Here is a 20,047-nt window from a genome sequence, read left to right as displayed (position 1 = left end):
AAAGAAGCAAGAGCAAAGAAGGTAGTAACCTACAAAGGAGCACCTATACGATTGTCAGCTGACTTCTCAACAGAAACCATGCAGGCCAGAAGGGAATGGCAAGAAATATTCAAGGTGATGAATAGCAAGAACCTACAGCCAAAGATAATCTATCCAGCAAAGATATCACTCAGAATCGAAGGCCAGATAAAGAGCTTCACTAATAAAAAAAAGCTAAAGGAGTTCATCACCACCAAACCAGAATTATATGAATTGCTGAAGGGGGTTCTTTCAGAAGAGAAAGTAAACAAAGATAAAAATTATGAACAACAAATACATAACTATCAACAAGTGAATCTAAAAACCAAGGAAATTAAAAAAATCTGATGAACAATATTAACTGTTGAATATAATAGAATCAGAGGTATGGAAGGGGAGTGAACTGACGATTCTTGGGGTAAAGGGGAGAGGGGGGCGTGGGAAGAGACTGAACATAAACTGTGCACCTATGGATGAGGACAATGGGGAGAGGGGAAAGGGCAGAGGGTGGGATGGGAACCTGGTGGAGGAGAGCAATGGTGGGTGGGGGGAAAGGAACATTTGTAATAATATGAACAATAAAAACTTATTAAAAAAAAAAAATAAATAATAAAATAAAATAAAATAAAATAAAACTTAAAAAAAAAAAAAAAAAAAAAAAAAATCAACCTAAAAAGTTAACCTATTTGATACCAAATTGTATCTCAAGTAAAACCTCAACTTTCCCCTTAAAAGAGAGTGAAGCCTGTTTTTTATGCCAGAGCAGGGGATGGGAGGACAAAGCTCCCCCCCCCCCCCCGAGCCTGCTCGTCCCTTCACGCCGGCTTCCTGTTCAGAATGAGCCCCATCACCTTTAAAATCAGAACGCAAACAGAACAAACTTCCAAAAGCTGACCACTGTTTACAGGGCAAATCTAATAACCATTCAGACACCCGGAACCCACCACCCCCGTGAGGGTCCGCACGGCCAGAGGGTTCGGGAGGAGCGAGTGGTGTCCACAGGGACGGGGTCCGCGGGTCCAGCTCCGGGAGTGCAGCGGGAGGCTGGCGGGGACAGTGTCCCAGGGACACTCACGGAGGCGGGAGCAGACCCTCCGGAAGTCAGGCTGCTCTGAGCGAGGGGGTCCCCGCCAGGCAGCCTTCACGCACAGGCCAGGTCTCCCGCGGGCTCCGGGCCCTGGGCGCCGTCTCCGTCCTCCGCAGGGCGGGGCCGCTTCCGCTGCGGGGGGCTGGCCCGCGTGTCTCCAGGCGGCTCGGAAACGCTGACCGGCGAGGCTGCTAAGGAAGCAAGACTTCTTTAAGGGCCAGCACAACAGATCCTGCCCCGGCTGGTGTGGCTCGGTGGGTAGAGCCCCCGCCTGCGGACTGAAGGGTCCCGGTTCAATTCCGGCCAAGGACACAGGCCTGGGTTTCAGGCTCAGTCCCCAGTGTGGGGGCGTGCAGGAGGCAGCTGATCGATGGTTCTCTCTCATCATAGATGTTTCTATCTCCCTCTCCCCCTCCCGCCCTCTCTGAAATAAATAAAAACACATTTTTTAAAATTCTGTGCCCAGGCAAGGAGTAAGCTGTCCGGCAGGTCCCATGTGCCTAGAATGGAGTCTACACCAGGAATCTCAGCCCCAGGGCCACTGTGCCTCCCAGGACGGTGGGCGCTGCTGGCGACATGTTAGGCTGTCAGGAGGGGGATGGGAACATCTGGGGCGCTAATGAACGCCGTCACACAGGACCGCCCACCGAGCCCCACCCGGCCTGGCATGGGGGCACCCAGCTCCCCCATGCGCTCCGGGAAGCGGCTCCCGAGAACAAACGGGCCAGTGGGTCTGCAGGGTGGGCCTCGGCAGGCGCATCCTCGCTGTCTCAGAAGCAACTTGACATTAGCGGACGTTCATTTCCAAAGGAAGGAGAAGGTCTGCTACCCCCAGGGGAACAGGCCCAGCACCAGCCCTCACCTGGCGGGGCCTCCACGGGAGGGGTGCAAGCCACAGCGCCCGACACAGCATTCGGGCCGTCCGTCTTTAAGGGCATCAGGTTCACTCTCCTGGGTAAGAGAAGGGAAGGGCGTGGTGAGTGCATGTCACAGGGCCTGGGTGTCTGACACCACGACCCAAACCACGGCTTCTCAGTAGCAGCTGGTCACGTATGCAAGGCGGTACCTGCACACAGACACCGCGGGCTTAGTGACCAAGGATCACGCTTGTTCACGTTGCGGCACCATAGCACTGACGTCATCACTGTGCTGATGTCATCACCGCGCTGATGTCACTACCACACGACGTCACCAGTGCTGAAGTCATCACCACGCTGACGCCACCACGGCGCTGATGTCATCACAGTGCTGACGTCATCAACATGCTGACGTTACTACCACATGTCACCATGGCGCTGATGTCATCATCGCGCTGTCACTACTACATGACGTCATCACAGCGCTGACGTCAGCTTACCCCTCAGAGGGCCCCCCATGTACACAGAGCCCTGCTCAGGCTTCCTGCTGCGAGCTGTTCTTTCCAAAACCCACAACCTGAATGTCCAACAACTATTCCTTTTTCAAAATGAACAACTGCAAGAAGCTTGTAAGACATGAAACGGGGAAACTTAAATACCCAAATATTTCCCAGAACCCCTTCCCTCCGCCCAGACACACAGGAGAGAAACCAAGCGTCGCTGGTCTAGAGACCAACCGGGAGCCGATACCCCCACCCCACGGTGGACCGGCCAGAGAGGTCAGGGAGTGAGCAGGCAGGGCCGCCCCAGGGCTTCCAGCACCTTCTGTCACCCCTGCCTCCGGTGGCCCCCGGCGCTCTGTCTGGACAGAGGGGCCAGTCTGTCTATCAGCCGGGCGGTGAACCCGGAGGTGACCCCCCTGACATCCAGGGAGGAAACCGGGCGGCGCAGCTAACGGGGGTCACAGGGTCGGGGGGCTGGGGTCACCGCAGTGCCGGCCCAAAGCCACAGGAACGGGGCTCTGCCTGCCCCAGGGGCTGAGGCCTCACGGGGAGCAGCAGAAAGAAGTCCCGGCCGGATGTGACATGTGACAGGAAAGAAGGGAGGGTGGAGGACGCGGCGTCCGTGTCCGGGGGAAGGGGGGTCAGAGGCCCCCAGGCGAGTGTGCTCTGGGGACCCAGCTGGAGGGGTCAGGCTGAAAGGAAGGCACCCGGGAAGGAGTGTGATCACGACCTGCAGGTGGAACCGCACCTGTGCGTCACATAAGAAGTAGGGACCCCTCAGAGGGGTGTGAGCCAGGAGGTGGCCCTTGGGAGTGAGGTGAAGAAACCTCTGGAGCCCTGGCTGGTGTGGCTCAGTGGCTAGAGCATCGGCCTGTGGACTGAAGGGTCTCAGATTCGAATCCCATCAAGGGCACAGGCCTGGGTTGTGGCTCGATCCCCAGTGGGGGGCGTGCAGGAGGCAGCCGATCCATGATTCCCTCTCATCATTGGTGTTTCTCTCTCTCTCTTTCTCTCTCCCTCCTCCCCCCCTTCCTCTCTGAAATCAGTAAAATCATATTTTAAAAAAGAACCCTCTGGGGCAGCACAGCGTTGTGCTGCCGGCTCCTCAGCGTCCCCGCCCAGGTGTCCTTACCGGGGCGTCTTGCTCCAGGCCTGCAGGGTGTGCAGGGTGACCCTCCGGGGCGGGGGCGCCTTCCCAGCCTGACTGCTGGGCGGGCTCTTCTCCTCCGAGGGCCCGGCGGGGGCAGCCGTGGCGGGCGGGTCTTTGGGCGCTGGGGCTGCGGACGGCCTCCCCGGAGCGGGTGCTGGGCAGGGACTGCCAGGGTCTGGGATTCTGCTGGCCGGGGTGCCCTCCCCCAGCCTGGGCTCCGGCGAGGACCCCTGTGGGGTCTGACACTTGGCCTTCGTCGCCGTATCGGGAGTCCGCGTGCTCAGGTCCGGCTTCTCTGTGAAAGGCGTTCCCAGCTCGCCCTTCTCAAAGGTCACGAAGGAGCAGTAGCCGTCGGTGGAGGAGATGGCCAGGAAGGCGCCGTCGCTGGACCTTGGCCCCAACGCAGGAGAAAGGGCGAAGTTTTACCGCGTCCGGCCCGCGCTCCCCCCGTCAGAGCGCCCCGCCCCGCTCACCAGGAGATGTCGCTCAGCGTGTGGTAGTGGATGCTGGACACGTAGCCGAAGGGGAGGAGCTGCTGCGTGTCGTAGAAGATCACCGAGTCCTCGGAAGCCACGGCGAACACCACGCGGTAGGGCAGGCGCACCAGCGGCCCCGGGGCCGGGCCGTCTGCGGGACACGGGCAGGAAGGACGTGACACCAGCACCCGCCGGACCCCCACACCGAGCCCCTCCCCGGACACACGGGACCGATTCCACCAATGGCGTCGGAGGCCCGGAGGCCTTCCTTTTATTTACACACGAACGCAGGAACGAGAACTTCGTGAGCACCGTGTCAGGATCGCCGAGGGGCACACGGGAGAGAACTTCCGGGAAGGAAGCCCAGGGTCACGTGGAAACCCTGTACCGAGTGATGCTTTCATGCTCTCTCCGGTTAATTGGACTCATTCACGTAAGAGTTTAGAGTGGAAAACAGCTTCCGCTTCCAGCCTCCGAGTGACGGGGCCCCGATTTAGCCTCCGACGTTTTAAGACGCGGACTGCCCGTCAGCAGTGAAGGCCAGCGCCCCGGGCGGAGGGGAGCAGCAGCACGCAGTGCTGCGCAGCCTCGGCTCACCGCCTGGTGCCCAGGCCCAGCGGCGGGAGGGCACCCGGCAGCGCCCACAGGTGCCCTGAGCTGCGGGGCCAGAGCAGGGCTCCGGGCTGGGCACTGGCCGGTGCCGTCGGGAAGCGACCCGAGGTCCAAGCAAGACAGGAAAGAGATCCCTGGCCAGTGGTTGAGCCGCACCCAGGAAACAAGAGGTCACCTGCGGCTGGATTCCAGTAGGGGGCGTGCAGGAGCCAACTCATCAATTATTCTCTCTCATCATTGAAGTTTCTCTCTCCCTCTCTGATATCAATAAATATATATATATACACATTTAAGTTGCTCTAAACAGAGCCTGTATGTTCTAGACGCTGCCAACCACAGACACACAGTTTGCTAACAGCAGCCTCCGTGCCGGCTCCGAGTAACTAAACGGAGCCAAACTCACAGGCCCCCCCCTTTCCCAGAGGTAAGGTCAAACCTCACCCCCCCTGCTGACCTCCCGACAGGCGACGCATGTACCTGTTTCCGCCTCCGGCCTCAACTCAAAGTAGACGGGGCAGCAGCGGACAGCAAGCGTGGCTTTTCCGGGACACGGGAGATGCGCCACCGGCCTGGGGGGGAACCAGGGGTTAGAGAGACCGCTGCTCAACAAAGCCAGAGGGCAAACGTCCCCGCCGGTCCCTCGGGCTCACCGTTTCAGGTTCTTCCTGGAGAAGAGGTACGTGGTGTTGGTCACGTTTTCGCCCGACTCCACGCATCCGGCTGGCAGGAGGGAGGCTGTTACTTTACGGCCCACCAGCACACTCAAGGCAGCCAGTTCCGGGTTACAGTGACCTTCCCGAGAGATGTACCCCCTGGACAGTGTGTGTGCAGCTGGGATCAAATACAAACCCCGCACCCCTGGGCTCAGCTGCCCACTAGCTCTACCCACCGGTCCTCACCTGGGTGCCATCTCACCTGAGGGCTCGGCCCCCTGAGGGCACGGCCCCCGGCCAGGCCCGAGTCCCGACCTCACTGCCGTCCGAGGGCTGAGGCTGGCAGGACGGAGCCAGGAGCAGCCAGGAGATAGCCCTCTGCCGCAGCCCCAGCCCTGCAGAGCTGACCCGCTCTGGGGCCACCCCACTGTATTTGGTCCCAGTCGCACACACACTGTCCAGGGGGTACATCTCTGCTCCACCCTCCCACGCTGCACTTGGCACGGCCAGACCCAGTGGAGAGCGACCGACAGACACACCTGCTCTTGGACACGTCTTGTCCTCTGCTGCTGAGCGCGCGCCCACACGCCCACACACACACACACACACACACACACACACAAATGCACGCACATTCTTACACATGTGACCTTTGCATATCCACCAGGAGGGCGGCAGCATCTCACCCATCCTTCCTTCCATCCCAGGATAAACACCTGGCCAGCGTGCACTTCCTGCAGGCTACATAACCATGACAACCATACACACATACGTGGTGGGCATTTCTTTACTTTACAAAATGGGGTGCTCTCTAGACTTTTCCTTATCTTGCTTTTCTTAGTCAACTGCTCAGGAAAACCACCTTGCACAGCAGCTAGCGCACTCTCTTCCCCTCTCCCTCCTCGGGGGTCCCTCTTAGTTTCCCTCCAGTGCCCGCCCTGTTCTAACCACACGCTGGAGGTGCCCTGGCCTGCGGAGGGGACGCAGCCGCCACGCACCTGGGGTGAGCAGCAGGGAGCCGTCGGGGGTGAAGCTCAGTCTCCGGAAGAAGGACTTCATGCTGTCGTCATGGAACATGCGGTAGCTCCTGGCCTGAGGCACAAAGCGAGCGTCAGCCCAGCCCCCGCAGACAGGCCGTTTCCCTCCATGCGGCCGTCACTACTGCCGATCGTCACGGGAACCGAAACAACGAGTACCAACCCACACTCCGGGGGCATGAACAGATCGGCCTTCTGTTCAGGAAAGCTCATGTGTGCACGTGTGTGGGCACACGTGTGGACATGTGTGTGAGTAACTGGTTCGTGTGGGGATGAGCCTGGGAAAGAGTAAGAGGATGGCCGGAGCTCTCTGCTCGCTGAGAATTTCCACCAGAACAAATGGCTTTTTGAAAGGATGTAGTTGATTATTAAGCTGGTAATCACACCTTTCCTGTGGAAGTGCCGTGTGCACCCCCGCTTCAGGAACACCGGGGCCCAGGGCAGCATCGCCCTCGCTTCCCGAAGCGGCGACCGCCGCCCCGCCAGCCCGGCCCACACGACCCACACCTGCCAGAGGCCTGGATGGCGCTCGGTCCGTTTGGGCCAAAACCCGACTGGCTGGCTCCCTCTTGCCTCCTCAGCCTCCATTCCTGTAGGAATAGGGCCGGCTCTTCCCAAGGTCAAATCCCTCCTGCCCCTGAGCCGGCGCTCTGTGCCCGGAGCCCTCCGTCTTCCTGCCAAGATGCCGTGTGCACTGCCTGCTGCCGGCCATCCACCCCCTCCCACCTGCCTGCGTGCCTCAAGCTGGGATCCTCCGGCCCGCGTGCTCCACCCACACCACTCTCCGGAATCCACTCCTGGAATCTACTATCGGAATCCACTCCCTGGAATCCACTCTTAGAATCCACTCCTGGGAATCCACTCCCAAAAATCCACTCCTGGGAATCCCTTCCCCGGAATCCCGGAGGCCTGCCGCCTCAGCTGACTGAACCCGCTCAGGGTGGCCAGGCTTCTGCAGATGTTAACCTTAACCGAGCAGGACCTATAAATACGTCAAACGTAAACAATATTGGGAACGGGTAGGACGTATGAATACATCCTTGAAATACATGTTGCGTCCCGAGAGGGACGGTATATATTTTTTGTAATCTTTTTTCCTTTTAAATAGTTTACTGATTTTTTTACAGAGAGGAAGGAAAGGGGAGTGATAGAGAGTTAGAAATATTGATGAGATGAGAGAGAAACATCCACCAGCTGCCTCTTGCACAACCCCCACTGGGGATGTGCCAGCAACCAAGGTACATGCCCTTGACCGGAATCGAACCCGGGACCTTTAGGTCCGAAGGCCGACGCTCTATCCACTGAGCCAAACCGGTTTCGGCTATTTTTTGTAACCTTTATCATTGTTTGTAAAATTTATAATTTTTTAATTTGACGTGTCCCATTTTTTTTTTGTCGGTATTCTTTTCTATCTTTTTTGTAATTTTGTATTTTCCTTTGTGCTTTATATATATAAGTAAACGAATATATATATATATATATATATATATATATATATATATATATATATTTCATTTACTTTCATTAAGTATAAATAAAAAAAAATATGACATTATGTCCTCCGGGCGTGACGTACTGACACGTCCTAGTGAGAGAGTGCGCGCCCGTTACGGGTTGCGTCATTAAAAAGGGAGCTCCCGGTTAACAGTTAATGCTCCTCGGCTCTCCTGCCCCGGACGGACCTGCGCCCAGACGGGCCGGCCCGCACACTCCCGCCCCGACGGCCCAGGGGGCTCACTGGGCTCAGGGTTGGCTGCGAGCCGAGGAGCTCAGACTCGCCCCGTCCCCACGGAGCGCAGCCCCAGGCAGAGCCGCGCCTCTCCTACCTCTCCCTCGGCGCCCGCGCCCACCAGCATCTTGGACACGTTGAAGGCCACGCGCTTCTTCTGGGTGCTGTACACCCGCAGGGTCCTGGGGGAAAGGAAGTCCGGTCTCACTCTTCTGGCCAACGATCTGCCTCCCACAGGAGTGATCCTCACCCAAACGGAGGACGCGGAGGCACCCTGTGGCCCGGGAACCGTTTACAATGCCTTTCCCCGTGACCGCGTCCGTCCGAGGAGCGGTCTGAGCGGCAGGCCTGAGCGGCCTGAAGCGGTCAGCGCGGTGAGGGAGGCTCAGCTTCCTCCCTCAGGGAAGGTCCCGGCTTCCCGGTAAGACTGTCTCCAGGCCGCTCCCCTTTCCTTGGGCCCAGCGGCAGTTGGTACGGCTGTGGGTTAATTTTCGTGGAACAGCCCGGTCCTCAGGGATTTGCAAGAGGAAGATAGCACCACAGGCCAATCTGCAGGCGGTAACTCAGAGGATTCGCACTGGCTAGGCAGAGCCTCCTGCCGGCCGGAATCCACACAGCGGGAAACCAGTGACATCTGGGACGTCGCAGGTTCCAGGGAAACACACACCAGCTCCCCCCTGACTCTCATGCCCAGGCCTGAAATGAGACCTGCTGCGATGAGAAGAAGTGGGTAAATACTGAGAAGGACCATTTGGACTATCACAGGCATATGATGAGTAATATGCCTGGCACTCCTAATTTTTAAAAAGATTCTTTGTTCTAAGAACAAAACCAGTACACACAGGAGGAGGTCCTCCTTTCAAAAGGCACAAGAGTTTACTTTTATATTAAACAGTCTCCTTAAAATCGCCGTAGTGGCAACAAAAGGAAACCAATATCCACTCCTACTATTGGTACCTCTGCTTAAGTCATCTATACTAATAAAAGGGTAATATGCTAATTAGACCAGTCGTCCTTCCGGACAAAGCCACAGTGGCAGTTAGGGGCAATCAGGCCAACAGGGGAGAGCAGTTAGGGACAATTAGGCCATCAGGGGAGAGTTATTAGGGGCAATCAGGCAGGCAGACAGGTGGGCAGTTAGGAGCCAGTGATCCTGGATTGAGACAGGGATCCCAGATTGGAGGGGGTGCAGGCTGGGCTGAAGCGCCCCCCTCCATGCACAAATTTCATGCACTGGATCTCTAGTCTATATATGTAAAAGCCTAAGCAACCAGCTGACCAGCCGGCAGTTATAACATGCACTGACCACCAGGGGGCAGATGCTCAATGCAGGAACAGAAACCACAGGCAAGGAAACGTGGAACAGACTGATGAATCTCAGAAGGGAGGGGCAAGGAGGGTGGGAAGAGATTAACCAAAGGTCTTGTATGCATCCTGGAGGCCCGGTGAACAGATTCGTGCACTAGTGGGGTCCCTCGGCCAGGCCTGCAGGAAACCAGCTCTCCAACATCTCCCGAGGGGTCCCAGATTTTGAGGCACAGACCAGGTCGAGGAACCCCACCTCTAGTAGTTATTATAAAAGACCTTTTCTTTTAAAGTTGCCCATGAAACTCAGATCTAATTCCAAGCTCTTTCTGCATTCATTCACCTAGCCCGGCCAGTGTGGCTCAGAGGTTGAGCATCGACCTATGACATCCACCCATTCCATAGACTTACTAGGTACTAACTTGCCTCACCAGTTTCCAATTTTTCTTACGTTGAAAGAATAACAAAACAAATTCTTGCCATGAAACTAAGACTCAAAGAACCGAAGCTAGACCACTGCTTACAGTGGCTGAGTTGTGATAAAATGCCTCTCCAGAAGTTTTTAAGTAAACAGATACAAAGACAGTTTGTCCAGTACTCACATACCGATCACAGCTCAGGGTCGCAATGTACTGGCCCAAAGGATCCCAGGTAATTCCCTGCACGTAACTTTTATGTTCATTAAAAATCGAGATCTTCTGTCCTAGGAGAGAAGCACACGACGGCGTAACCAGAACTACTCCAGCGCCAGCGCGGACACCGCAGCCTCTGGGTCACTGTCCTGACCCAGTTCTGCCGTCAGCAGGTGGCCAGGGGACTGCCCCGAACACTGGGTCAGGCTCGGCCACATGGTCCTGCCCGGCCCGGCTCCCGGCGTTCAGAGCCGGCGGACACCCCACGGGCAGGCGCACTGCACCGGGCAGAGCGTGGAACAGAGGAGGGAGGCTGGGCGGGACCAGGCAGGGCGAAGGGGCCAGTGGAGGGAAAGGTGGTCTAAACAGACGCACGAGGAGACAGAGCAATGGCGATAACTGCGGACCGCCAGGGGGAAGGTAAAGGGCAAACGGACAAGACGAGGCGGAAGGCGGTGGGCACAGGAGCCCTGGGCAAGGAAAAGACCCGTGCAGCTCAGAGGAACGCCAAGAGGGGTGACCTGGTGGTAAAGATGAAACTTGGGGGCTTTGGGGGATTTTGTTTGTTTGTTAATCCTCACCCAATTGATTTTTTAAAAAATATATTTTATTGATTTTTTACAGAGAGAAAGGGAAAAGAATAGAGAGAATCATCAATGAGGGAGAAACATCAATCAGCTGCCTCCTACACACCTCCTACTGCGGATGTGCTCGCAACCAAGGTACATGCCCTTGACTGGAATCGAACCTGGGACCCTTGAGTCCTCAGGCCAACACTCAAACCAGTTAGGGCTCCATTGACTTTTAGAGAGAATGGAAGAGATGGAGAGACAGAAACATGGATGTGAGAGAGACATCCACCAGTTCCCGCCCACACGTGCCCCCACTGGGGCTGGGGATCAAGCCTGCAACCCAGATACGTGCCTTTGATGGGGATCGAGCCTGGGACCCTTCAGTCCGCAGGCCGGTGCACTAACCACTGAGAAAACTGGCCAGGCAAAAGTGAGGTTCTGAGAAGACCTTGGAGAGTGCCCCTGGTTAGGAGGTGAGGGTAGAGCTGATGGGGGACGAGGGCCTGAACCCCCGCAGCACTCACGGTGGGGGGAAGGGGAAGGGGAGGTAGGAGGAAAACCAGGCACACACCAAGACAACCTGAAGGGAGGGGAAGTCATGAAGGCTTGGCCATGCTAGGGAACCAGGACCAGTTCTCTGAGACGGCCTTCCCTCTGCTCCCTCCCTCCACCTTTCCCACCTCATCCCCCAGCCCTGTGCCCTCCACCCCCCAGCCCTGTGCCCTCCATCCCCAGCCCTGTGCCCTCCATCCCCCAGCCCTGTGCCCTCCACCCCCCAGCCCTCTGCCCTCCATCACCAGCCCTGTGCCCTCCACCCCCCAGCCCTCTGCCCTCCATCCCCCAAAGCTGGCCCCACAGCTGCCAGCACCGACCCGTGTACAATGCGCAGCTTCAGGCTAAAACCCGCTCCTCCTTCCTTAAACTCTGTCCAGGCATCCTGCTGAGGTGGCGGGGCCGGGGAGACGAAGGGGTGTGGGGAGAACAGGAGCAGACCGGCCTCCCGGTGGTCATGAACACCGGCCTGAGGCTGGTGGGAGGCCTGGGGAGTGGCCCAGCCGCGGGGGCAGGTGTGAAACCAGCTGCGCTCGGCCTGGGACTGGGAACCGGAAGGAGACCGTCAGCCGGATCCAGCCCGGCCGGGGTTGTCTTGGAAAGGGTGAGGGAGTGAGAGCTGATGGACAGCCCCCGGGGAGCACAGGCTGGGGCTCCCCGACCAGGGAACGGGGCTCAGACCGAGGGCTCCGCGAGAAAGGAAAGGTGTTGAGGACGGAGGGCGACGGCTGTGATGGGAGAGAGGGCCCTGGGCTCCAGAGGTCAAAGGCGGAGCAGCTAAAAGACCTGAGACTGAGGGATGTGACAGCCGGGACGTGACAGCCAGACGGCATGCTCCCCTGAAGACAGGACTCACTGCGGAGGGGAGGGGCTGAGGCGCTGGGCAGCAGCAGGAATCGGCTCATGAGAAATTCCTTAAACAAAAATGCACCCACAGCCCAGCCGGCGCTGCTCAGTGATTGAACATCAGCCTGTGAACCAGGAGGTCACGGCTGGATTCTGGTCAGGACACAGGCCCCGCTGCAGGCTGGGTCCCCAGTGTGGGGCGTGCAGGAGGCAGCTGATCATGATTCTCTCTCATCATGGATGTTTCTCTCTCCCTCTCCCCTCCTCTCTGAAATCAATAAAAATAAAAGATTTTAGCCGAAACCGGATTGGCTCAGTGAACAGAGCGCCGGTCTTCAGACTGAGGGGTCCCACGTTTGTTTCGGGTCAAGGGCATGTGCCTTGGTTGCGGGCACATCCCCTGGAGAGGATGTGCAAGAGGCAGCTGATGGATGTCTCTAACTCTCTATCCCTCTCCCTTCCTCTCTGTGAAAAAATAAATTAAATATATTTTAAAAAATAAACATAAAAAAATTTTAAATATTGACTTGAAATAAGTTGCCTATGCTACATATTGGGGGAAAAAACTTTACCCACACAAGGCAGAGGTCTGACACGTGACCTTGATTCCCACACTTCCCCGTGGCCCAGCTCAGGAAACGGCTCCACTAGTCACCTGGTTGTCAAAAAGCTCGGAGTTACAGCCAATGCATCACACCCTGTCCGCTCTTTCTGCAAACTATGTCCCACCCCCTCCCACCCCTCCGGTCCCCGGCACCCAGCTGAGACCACCGTCACCTCCCGGATCACGCCTGCGCCGCTCACAGCATCCCGCTCCCACCTGTGTCCTCCCAGGACCCGCTGGCCACACGCCACCTGGAGGCGTCTTGTAAAGTCCCGTCACGCTCTGCTCAAAACCCTCCGACACCACGGTCTCACTTGGGACACACTCTCCAACCCCGTAGCCCGGGCCTCCTGGCTCCATCCTCAGTCCCGCCCACCCCCCCCCGGTCCACTGTCCGTTCCCTCCACACACAGGCCGCCGGCATGCTCTCCCCAAAACACCACACCGCGTGCTCCCCAGATCCGTTCAAGCCTCGGTTCAAACCCCAAGCGTGAGCCTTCCAAATGACCTACACGCCCGACCCGCACAGCGCCTCTGCTACCCGGCACCCCAGCAGGGGGCTGCCACCTTGTTCTGTACTCTCCCGGCACCTCGCCAGTGCCCGGCATGCTGGCACGTCCAAGGCCATCGCCGGGCGCCGGCAAGCTGTCCAGGACAAGGCCAGATTTGGGGACGAGAAGTGACACATCCTCTGTTAGAAAGAGGGGCAGGGACAGGGGATGATGGAGCGAGGCGAGCTAGAGGACAGCACCAGAGGAGAGCAGCTGGTGCAGAGGGCATGGGAGGGGGCCGTGGCGGCAAGACCCCTCCCCCAGGGCACGGGGCTGCGGGAGAGGGGGAGGAAACACCAGGTCTGAGGAAAGGGCTGCAGGGCTAGGCATCAGCTGCTGCAGGAGGTCAGTGATTCTCTGTCATCATGGATGCTTCTCTTCCTTCCTCTCTGACATCAATAAATTATTTTTTTAAAGCAGCGAGGTGCCTTCACCTCCTGAAATGGAACCATGGTCCTGCCTCTCAGCTCGGAGCAGGGAGTGCCCGAATGGAGACTAGCCAATCTCCCCAGATCTCAGCACCACGAAGGCAGGGTCAGCCTGTCCCTCTACGACCGCATCCCGGGCACGGGGCACCCACCTTGCTCGGCACCGGGGACTCGGGACACCACCCTAGGCCCAGGCTTCCTGCCTGGACGCCTCAAGCTGAGCTGGATGCACGGCACCCGGGCTAATCCCAACCTGCTGGCCCAACCCGTTTGGGCTCCTTAAAGAAGTGCTTCTGATGCCGTCAAGACAGACAGGTGAGGCTTGGTAGACACACAGGATGCTATCCCCACCCCACCCCCACCCCACCCCCCCACAGATAAAAGCCTATCAGCTACCTTTACTGACATCCCAGATGATGGCCGTATTGTCCACCGAGGCGGAAGCCATCAGGTTGCCGTCGCTGGCCCAGCAGATGTCGTACACGTCCTCCAGGTGGCCCCTGGGGTCCGAGTGGAGGGTGGTGGGAGAGAGGAGAGAGAGGATAAAACGTTTAAAGGCAAACTGAGGGGCCACACGTTAGGATGGGATGGTAGGAACTACTGCTGGGGCTACCTTAGCGACAGGGACAACCGACCACCTTCACGTCCACAGATATGTCTTTTGCCCTGACCGGTCTGGCTCAGTGATAGAGCTTCGGCCTGCGGACTCAAGGGTCCCAGGGTCGATTCCGGTCAAGGGCATGTACCTTGGTTGCGGCACATCCCCAGTAGGGGGTGTGCAGAAGGCAGCTGATCGATGTTTCCCACTCATCAATGTTTCTCTCTATCCCTCTCCCTTCCTCTCTGTAAAAAACCAAGTTATTTTTTAAAAAAAGAGATATCTGTCTTTACAATTGATTCGATTTTACTTGTTAGCAGAAACTAAGGAAACCCATGTTAACCATGCTTTTCTCTTTTAAAACTGCTCTCTTGTTTCTGTCCCGCTTAAGGACAGTCTCCAGTGAGCTGCGCGGTCCTCGGAGCACGAGCCCTGCCCCACCTCAGCGTCTTCACCACCGTCCAGTTCTCCTTGTTCAGCTCCGCCTCGTCCTCGTCCGGGAAGGCCAGCTGCTCGGGCTCCTTGCTGTCGTTCACCTTCCACAGCAGAATGACTGCATCTGGCGGGACGCAAGGGGACAGGCTGCTCCACCCCCACCTTCGCACCCGGTTCAGGCCCTCACACCCCAGGTGCCTCGTACACCTACGGCCACGGCCATTCACTTCTAACGCCGAGGGGAAGACAGGTTTGCCTGCCGAGCTAAAAGCCCCAATCAAACTCATCAGGTCAGGGAGAGACAAGTCGCCTTAAACAGAAGGGTCCTGACGGGCCAAACACCACTGCAAAGCGGCTCACAAGCCAAAAGGCGGAACCGAGAGAGAACGGAGGAAAGGCAGACGCGCTGGTGGGATAGGTCACTTGGTCACTGCGTCCTCCCCGTATGCCAAGGTGGCAGGTTCCAGCCCCAGCCAGGTCACACACGGGGATGCATCCAACAGTGAGTCATCAATAAGTGGAACAAATCTCTCTCTCTCTCTCTCAATAAATAAAAATGTTAAATAAATTAAAAGGAAAAAAATAAACCAGCAACCAAGAACCACCAACACTATGGATGGCAAATCTTTCCCAGCTGTGCGACCTTCAGCAAGTCACCTGAGACCTCCATCTCCACTTGTAAACTGGGGCTAACAGCCCCAGCAGGTCTGGCTCAGTGGACAGAGCGTCAGCCTGTGGACCGAAGCATCACTGGTTCGATTCCGGTCAAGGGCACGTACCTCTCGGTTGCAGGCTTCTCTCTGGCCCGGGCCCTGGTCGGGCCGGTGCAGGAGGCAACCAATCGATGTGATTCTCTCACTTCAATGTTTCTGTCTCTCCCTCTCTCTTCCATTCTCTCTAAAATCAATGGGAAAATATCCTCAGATGAGGATTTAAGTTTTTAAATAAAGAAAAATGAAATAAAATGGGGATAAAAACAGGGGGCTGTTGGGAGGATTAAATGTGTTAGAAGGCGTGAAGCACTCACAGCACAACGCCCCGCCCGCGGTAAGCCCACGTGTCAGGATTAATATCGTGGAGGCATCTCACACATTAGCCTGACGTCATGGACTGTCTGCTCCCCGACCACTGCGTTCTGAGTCCGCGCACAGTACCATCCGCCCAGAACCGCCTCCCCCTGAGAACTGCCAGAGGCCGGGGACGGGGACCCCCTATGACTGGAGCCCGGAGCCCGGCTGAGCAGGTGCCCCGACATAAGGACAAACTCCACTGCCAACAGCAGGTTCCTGGGCCTCCAGGGCCAAAGGGCTCTGCTGCCCGGGGCAACCTCACGGAAGACTGGGGCCAGGCCGCCAGGGGCGCTCCCCCGCCCCACCCCCACCCTTCCCGTCTGGGCCCACCCTCAGGACACAGGGGCACTGAATTTAACAGCCAGTCTCTTCTCCTCCTGTGAGCGAAGTCTGAGAGTTCTGTTTTACTTTGCACTGGCTTCCAGACTGTTCTAGAGGTAAAGGATGGTAAAAAGACTTACTTTTTTTATATAGTTTGAAGACTAGAGATAGGGAATATAAACTAGAGGCCTAGTGCACGGGATTCGAGAACTGATGGGGGGTGTGGCTCATTGTGGACCCGCCCTCTGAGCGGCTGCTTCCGGGTCTGGCATCTTCCATGGAGCCAGAGCACTCGCCTCTCCAGGGGACCCGGTGGGGACGGGCCCAGGGACAATAGCACGGAGAAGCCACAAACCCGCCTCCCACCTCCAGGGTCAGCAGTGGGTAGAGCGTTGGCCTGGGACTGAAGGGTCCAGGGTTCGATTCCGGTCAAGGGCATGTACCTGGGTTGCGGGCACATCCCCAGTAGGCAGGAGGCAGCTGATGGATGTTTCTCTCTCATTGATGTTTCTAGCTCTTTATCCCTCTCCCTTCCTCTCTATAAAAATCAATATATTTATTAAAAAAAAACACACACAAAAAAACTTGGCTCTCAAAAGAAATTTCAATCGTTGTACTATGATATTTGGCTCTGTTGACTAATGCGTTTGCCAACCACTGTCCTATAGTTACACAGACACGTGGGTCAGACTGTGGTCACTTGTACATTCTACACCGACAATCCAGCGAGGCCGGCACAGGCCTGGAGACTCCGTCAGAACGTGAAACACCTCGTACTGTCCCTGAGCCAGCCCAGGGGAGCACGTGGGCAGGCGGCATTTTCACACAGGTCTTCTCAGCGTGTGTTTGCTGCCCCCACCTGCTTCTGCCCCCCAGAACACGAGTCCGGGACCTCTGTAATAAACAAGCCCTGCCTGGCTCACGCCTCAGGGTTTCACATGACACTCACCGTCTCCTCCGGAGGCCAGGATCTCCCCCGTGGGAGAGAAGCGCACGACGTTGACGGCTTTGGTGTGGCGGGCCAGATTGGACAGGAACTCAACGATGGCCTTCCCGTCCGGGCCTTTCTCCACCTTCCAGACCTGGTGATGTCAAAACAGCCAGAGCCAGAGTGAGCACCCGCCGCTCCGCACCCGGAAATAACACTACGCCCATTGCCAGGAAGACAGCGTAGCTTTCCTTTTGGAACATAAAAGGAATGTGTATCTGAACCACAGACCCACAGTCCCACTGCTGCCTGCCCTCCCTCCTGCCTTGCTCTAGTCCGGACTGTTCCCCCACAGGGACCTGGCTCAGGTAAAGCCACAGGGATCCAAGCCCCTTAATCTAGGTGACCCCAGGAGAAAGCAGCCTTCTTCCGGTCTCACTGCTCCCCCCGCCCCTGAGAGTGGATCCCGCTGGACGAGGTGAGGGAGCAGCTGGAGCTGGTTGGCGTGAGCTTTAAATGTGCGTCTGGAACTGAAAACAGTGTGGCTCAGTGGATAGAGCGTCGGCCTGTGGACTGAAGGGTCCTGGGTTTGATTCCAGCCAAGGGCATGTACCTTGGTTGCGGGCACATCCCCAGTGGGGAATGTGCACAAGGCAGCTGATAGATGTTTCTCTCTCATCGATGTTTCTAACTCTCTATCCCTCTCCCATCCTCTGTAAAAAAATCAATAAAATGTATTAGGGAAAAAAAAAAGAAATAAACGTGAGACTGGAGAACGCTGCCTCGGCGGGGCTTGCTGTGCTGCTGCGGCTGTCCGATCTGCCCTCACCCTCACGGCGGTGTCCACGCCCGCGGACGCCAGCCTGTGGACCCTCCCGGCCGCGCCGTGCTGGAAGTCCAGGCTGTACACCGGCTCCTTGTTGTGCCAGGCGATCTCACAAGTGATGACCTTCATCCTCCCCGTCGTGGCCACCGTTCTTCTTCCAGAGGCACAGGAAAGCTGAAAACGGTAATGAATTGAAGAGGAGAGCGGGAATGTGAACCCTCACGATGAGCCAGAAAGCCTAACCACTAAACACGCACGCGATAGCTTCGTTAGTTACAGCATCATCCCTGATACGCCACGGTTGCCGGCAGGGGCCAGGTCAGGGCACAGCCAATGAACAGTTAACGTAAGTGGCACAACAAATCATGCTTCTCCCTCGCTCTCTCTCTAAAATCAATCAACATTTTTTATTTTCAGTGCACACTGCACTGTGAAGCACGCATATATGTCCTGACACAACACCTTGCAAGTTGCACCTAGAGTGCTCTGTTGAGCCCTAGCTGGTGTGGCTCAGTGGATAGAGCCTCAGCCTGCGGACTGAAGGGCCCCAGGTTCGACTCCAGTCAAGGAAGGGCACAAGCCCGGGTTTGCGGACTCCATCCCCAGCAGGGGATGTGCAGGAGGCAGCAGATCCATGATTCTCCCTCATCATTGATGTTTCTCTCTCTCTTCCTCTCAAATCAATAAAAATATATATTTTTAAAACGCTCTGTTAAGCCCTGACTGTTATGTTTGTTCTCCCGCTACTTGGAAAAGCAAAATGGAACACGCAGGCGGAGAAACCAGGAGGCCGCCAACCGTGCTCCCGCCCCGCTGAGTGGGGACTGGGGGCGCAGAGGGAGCCAGGAGGCCAGCGAGGGAACCCCATGGGCTTCCCAGGAGCCAGGCAGCCTGGAGGAGGGGCTGCGGGAGGAGGGGGCTCCGGGAGGAGGGGCTCCAGGAGAAGGGGCTGCGGGAGGAGGGGGCTCCGGGAGGAGGGGCTCCAGGAGAAGGGGCTGCGGGAGGAGGGGCTGCGGGAGGAAGGGCTGCGGGAGGAGGGGCTGCGGGAGGAGGGGCTCCGGGAGGAGGGGACAAGGGGAGAGGGGGCTGGGAGGAGGGGCTGCGGGAGGAGGGGCTGCGGGAGGAGGGGCTGCGGGAGGAGGGGGTTGGGGGAGGAGGGGCTGCGGGAGGAGGGGCTCCGGGAGGAGGGGACAAGGGGAGAGGGGGCTGGGGGAGGAGGGGTTGCGGGAGGAGGGGGTTGGGGGAGGAGGAGCTCCGGGAGGAGGGGGCTCCGGGAGGAAGGGCTCCGGGAGGAGGGGCTGCGGGAGGAAGCGGGTCACGGAGGAGCCGCCCGAGGAGGAGCCGCCGGAGGAGGAGCCCCAGGAGGAGGGGACAAGGGGAGAGGGGGCTGCCCGGGCTGCGAAGGGAAGGGGCGGAGACTGCCAGGGAAGCCTGCCCCCCAGGGACGGGCCTCGGGGGCAGGGGCCCCTCTCCCGGCCGCAGGGGCAGGACGCCGCCCCGGCAGCCGGGCCGGGGCCGGGGCGGGAACCGGCCGCCCGAACGCGCGCCGCTCCGGAGGCAGCCCGCCCCCGCCGCCTGCCTCAGCGAGAGCCTCTCGCCCCGGCCCGGTTCGGCCCGGTTCGGCCCGGTCCTGCCCGGTCTGGCCCGGCCCAGAGACCCACGGGGCCGCGGGAGCCGGCAGCGCCGAGAACTTACCTGCAGGGACGCGGCCACTCAGCCGCTCCAGCGCGCGCTCCGATTCCCGCGCGCCGCAGGCCCCGCCTCCCGTGGGTGGGGCCACAGGACGCCCCGTCTCCCATTGGGCGGGGCCACAGGACGCCCCGCCCCGGACGCCGAGTGTGGTGGGCCCGCGCCGCTGAGCCGTCCAATCAGGGCTGGCTGGCTCCTGCCGGCTCCGGGAGCGCGCGCTGCGGGAGAAGGGGCGAGTCATCCGTTCATTCCTTCAATCGCTTCTTCCCGAGCTGGTTCCTGTTTTCTGCAACCTCGGCCGCACGCTGAGGCCGACTCAGACCTGCCCTCGGGGAACTTAGAAAGGGCGGTCCTGCCAGACAGGAACTGAGACCGCCCCGTCTTTGTTTTTCACGGGTGCAGCGAACTTTGAGCTGCAGCCTGTATCGGGCCCTGCCTTAGTCTCCAGAATTTCAATGAAAGACTATCCTCGACCTCCTGTAGTCACGTACGCGAGCAATTATAATAAAAAGGTAAAGTGGCCCCCCTCCGGACCACGTACTGTCAGCAGCAGCATCTGCACATGAGG

The 20,047-nt window shown here is 58.0% G+C and overlaps 1 protein-coding gene across 2 annotated transcripts; it reads right to left on the bottom strand.

Annotated features, from left to right (window-relative positions):
* Nucleotides 1-774: 774 nt before the first annotated feature.
* On the bottom strand, nucleotides 775-19,567 carry CHAF1B (chromatin assembly factor 1 subunit B). Of its 2 annotated transcripts, none has more exons than XM_045585224.1 (14): nucleotides 19,486-19,567; nucleotides 17,794-17,964; nucleotides 16,986-17,118; nucleotides 14,652-14,769; nucleotides 14,009-14,112; nucleotides 10,034-10,130; nucleotides 8,220-8,304; nucleotides 6,355-6,448; nucleotides 5,354-5,423; nucleotides 5,181-5,272; nucleotides 4,089-4,242; nucleotides 3,598-4,005; nucleotides 1,968-2,056; nucleotides 775-1,296 (listed from the first exon to the last, which is right to left on the bottom strand). In XM_045585224.1, the coding sequence occupies exons 2-14, from the start codon at nucleotides 17,917-17,919 to the stop codon at nucleotides 1,160-1,162; spliced, it is 1,707 nt and encodes a 568-aa protein (XP_045441180.1). In that variant the 5' UTR covers nucleotides 17,920-17,964; nucleotides 19,486-19,567; the 3' UTR covers nucleotides 775-1,159. The 2 variants fall into 2 exon arrangements, with proteins under 2 accessions (XP_045441180.1, XP_045441181.1); XM_045585225.1 differs by having other exon boundaries at nucleotides 775-1,293.
* Between the last annotated feature and the right edge of the window lie 480 nt (nucleotides 19,568-20,047).

This window comes from Pipistrellus kuhlii, unplaced genomic scaffold, assembly GCF_014108245.1.
Source record: "Pipistrellus kuhlii isolate mPipKuh1 unplaced genomic scaffold, mPipKuh1.p scaffold_m20_p_2, whole genome shotgun sequence".
Taxonomy (NCBI): domain Eukaryota; kingdom Metazoa; phylum Chordata; class Mammalia; order Chiroptera; family Vespertilionidae; genus Pipistrellus; species Pipistrellus kuhlii.
This window is presented reverse-complemented; position numbering and strand designations above follow the sequence as displayed.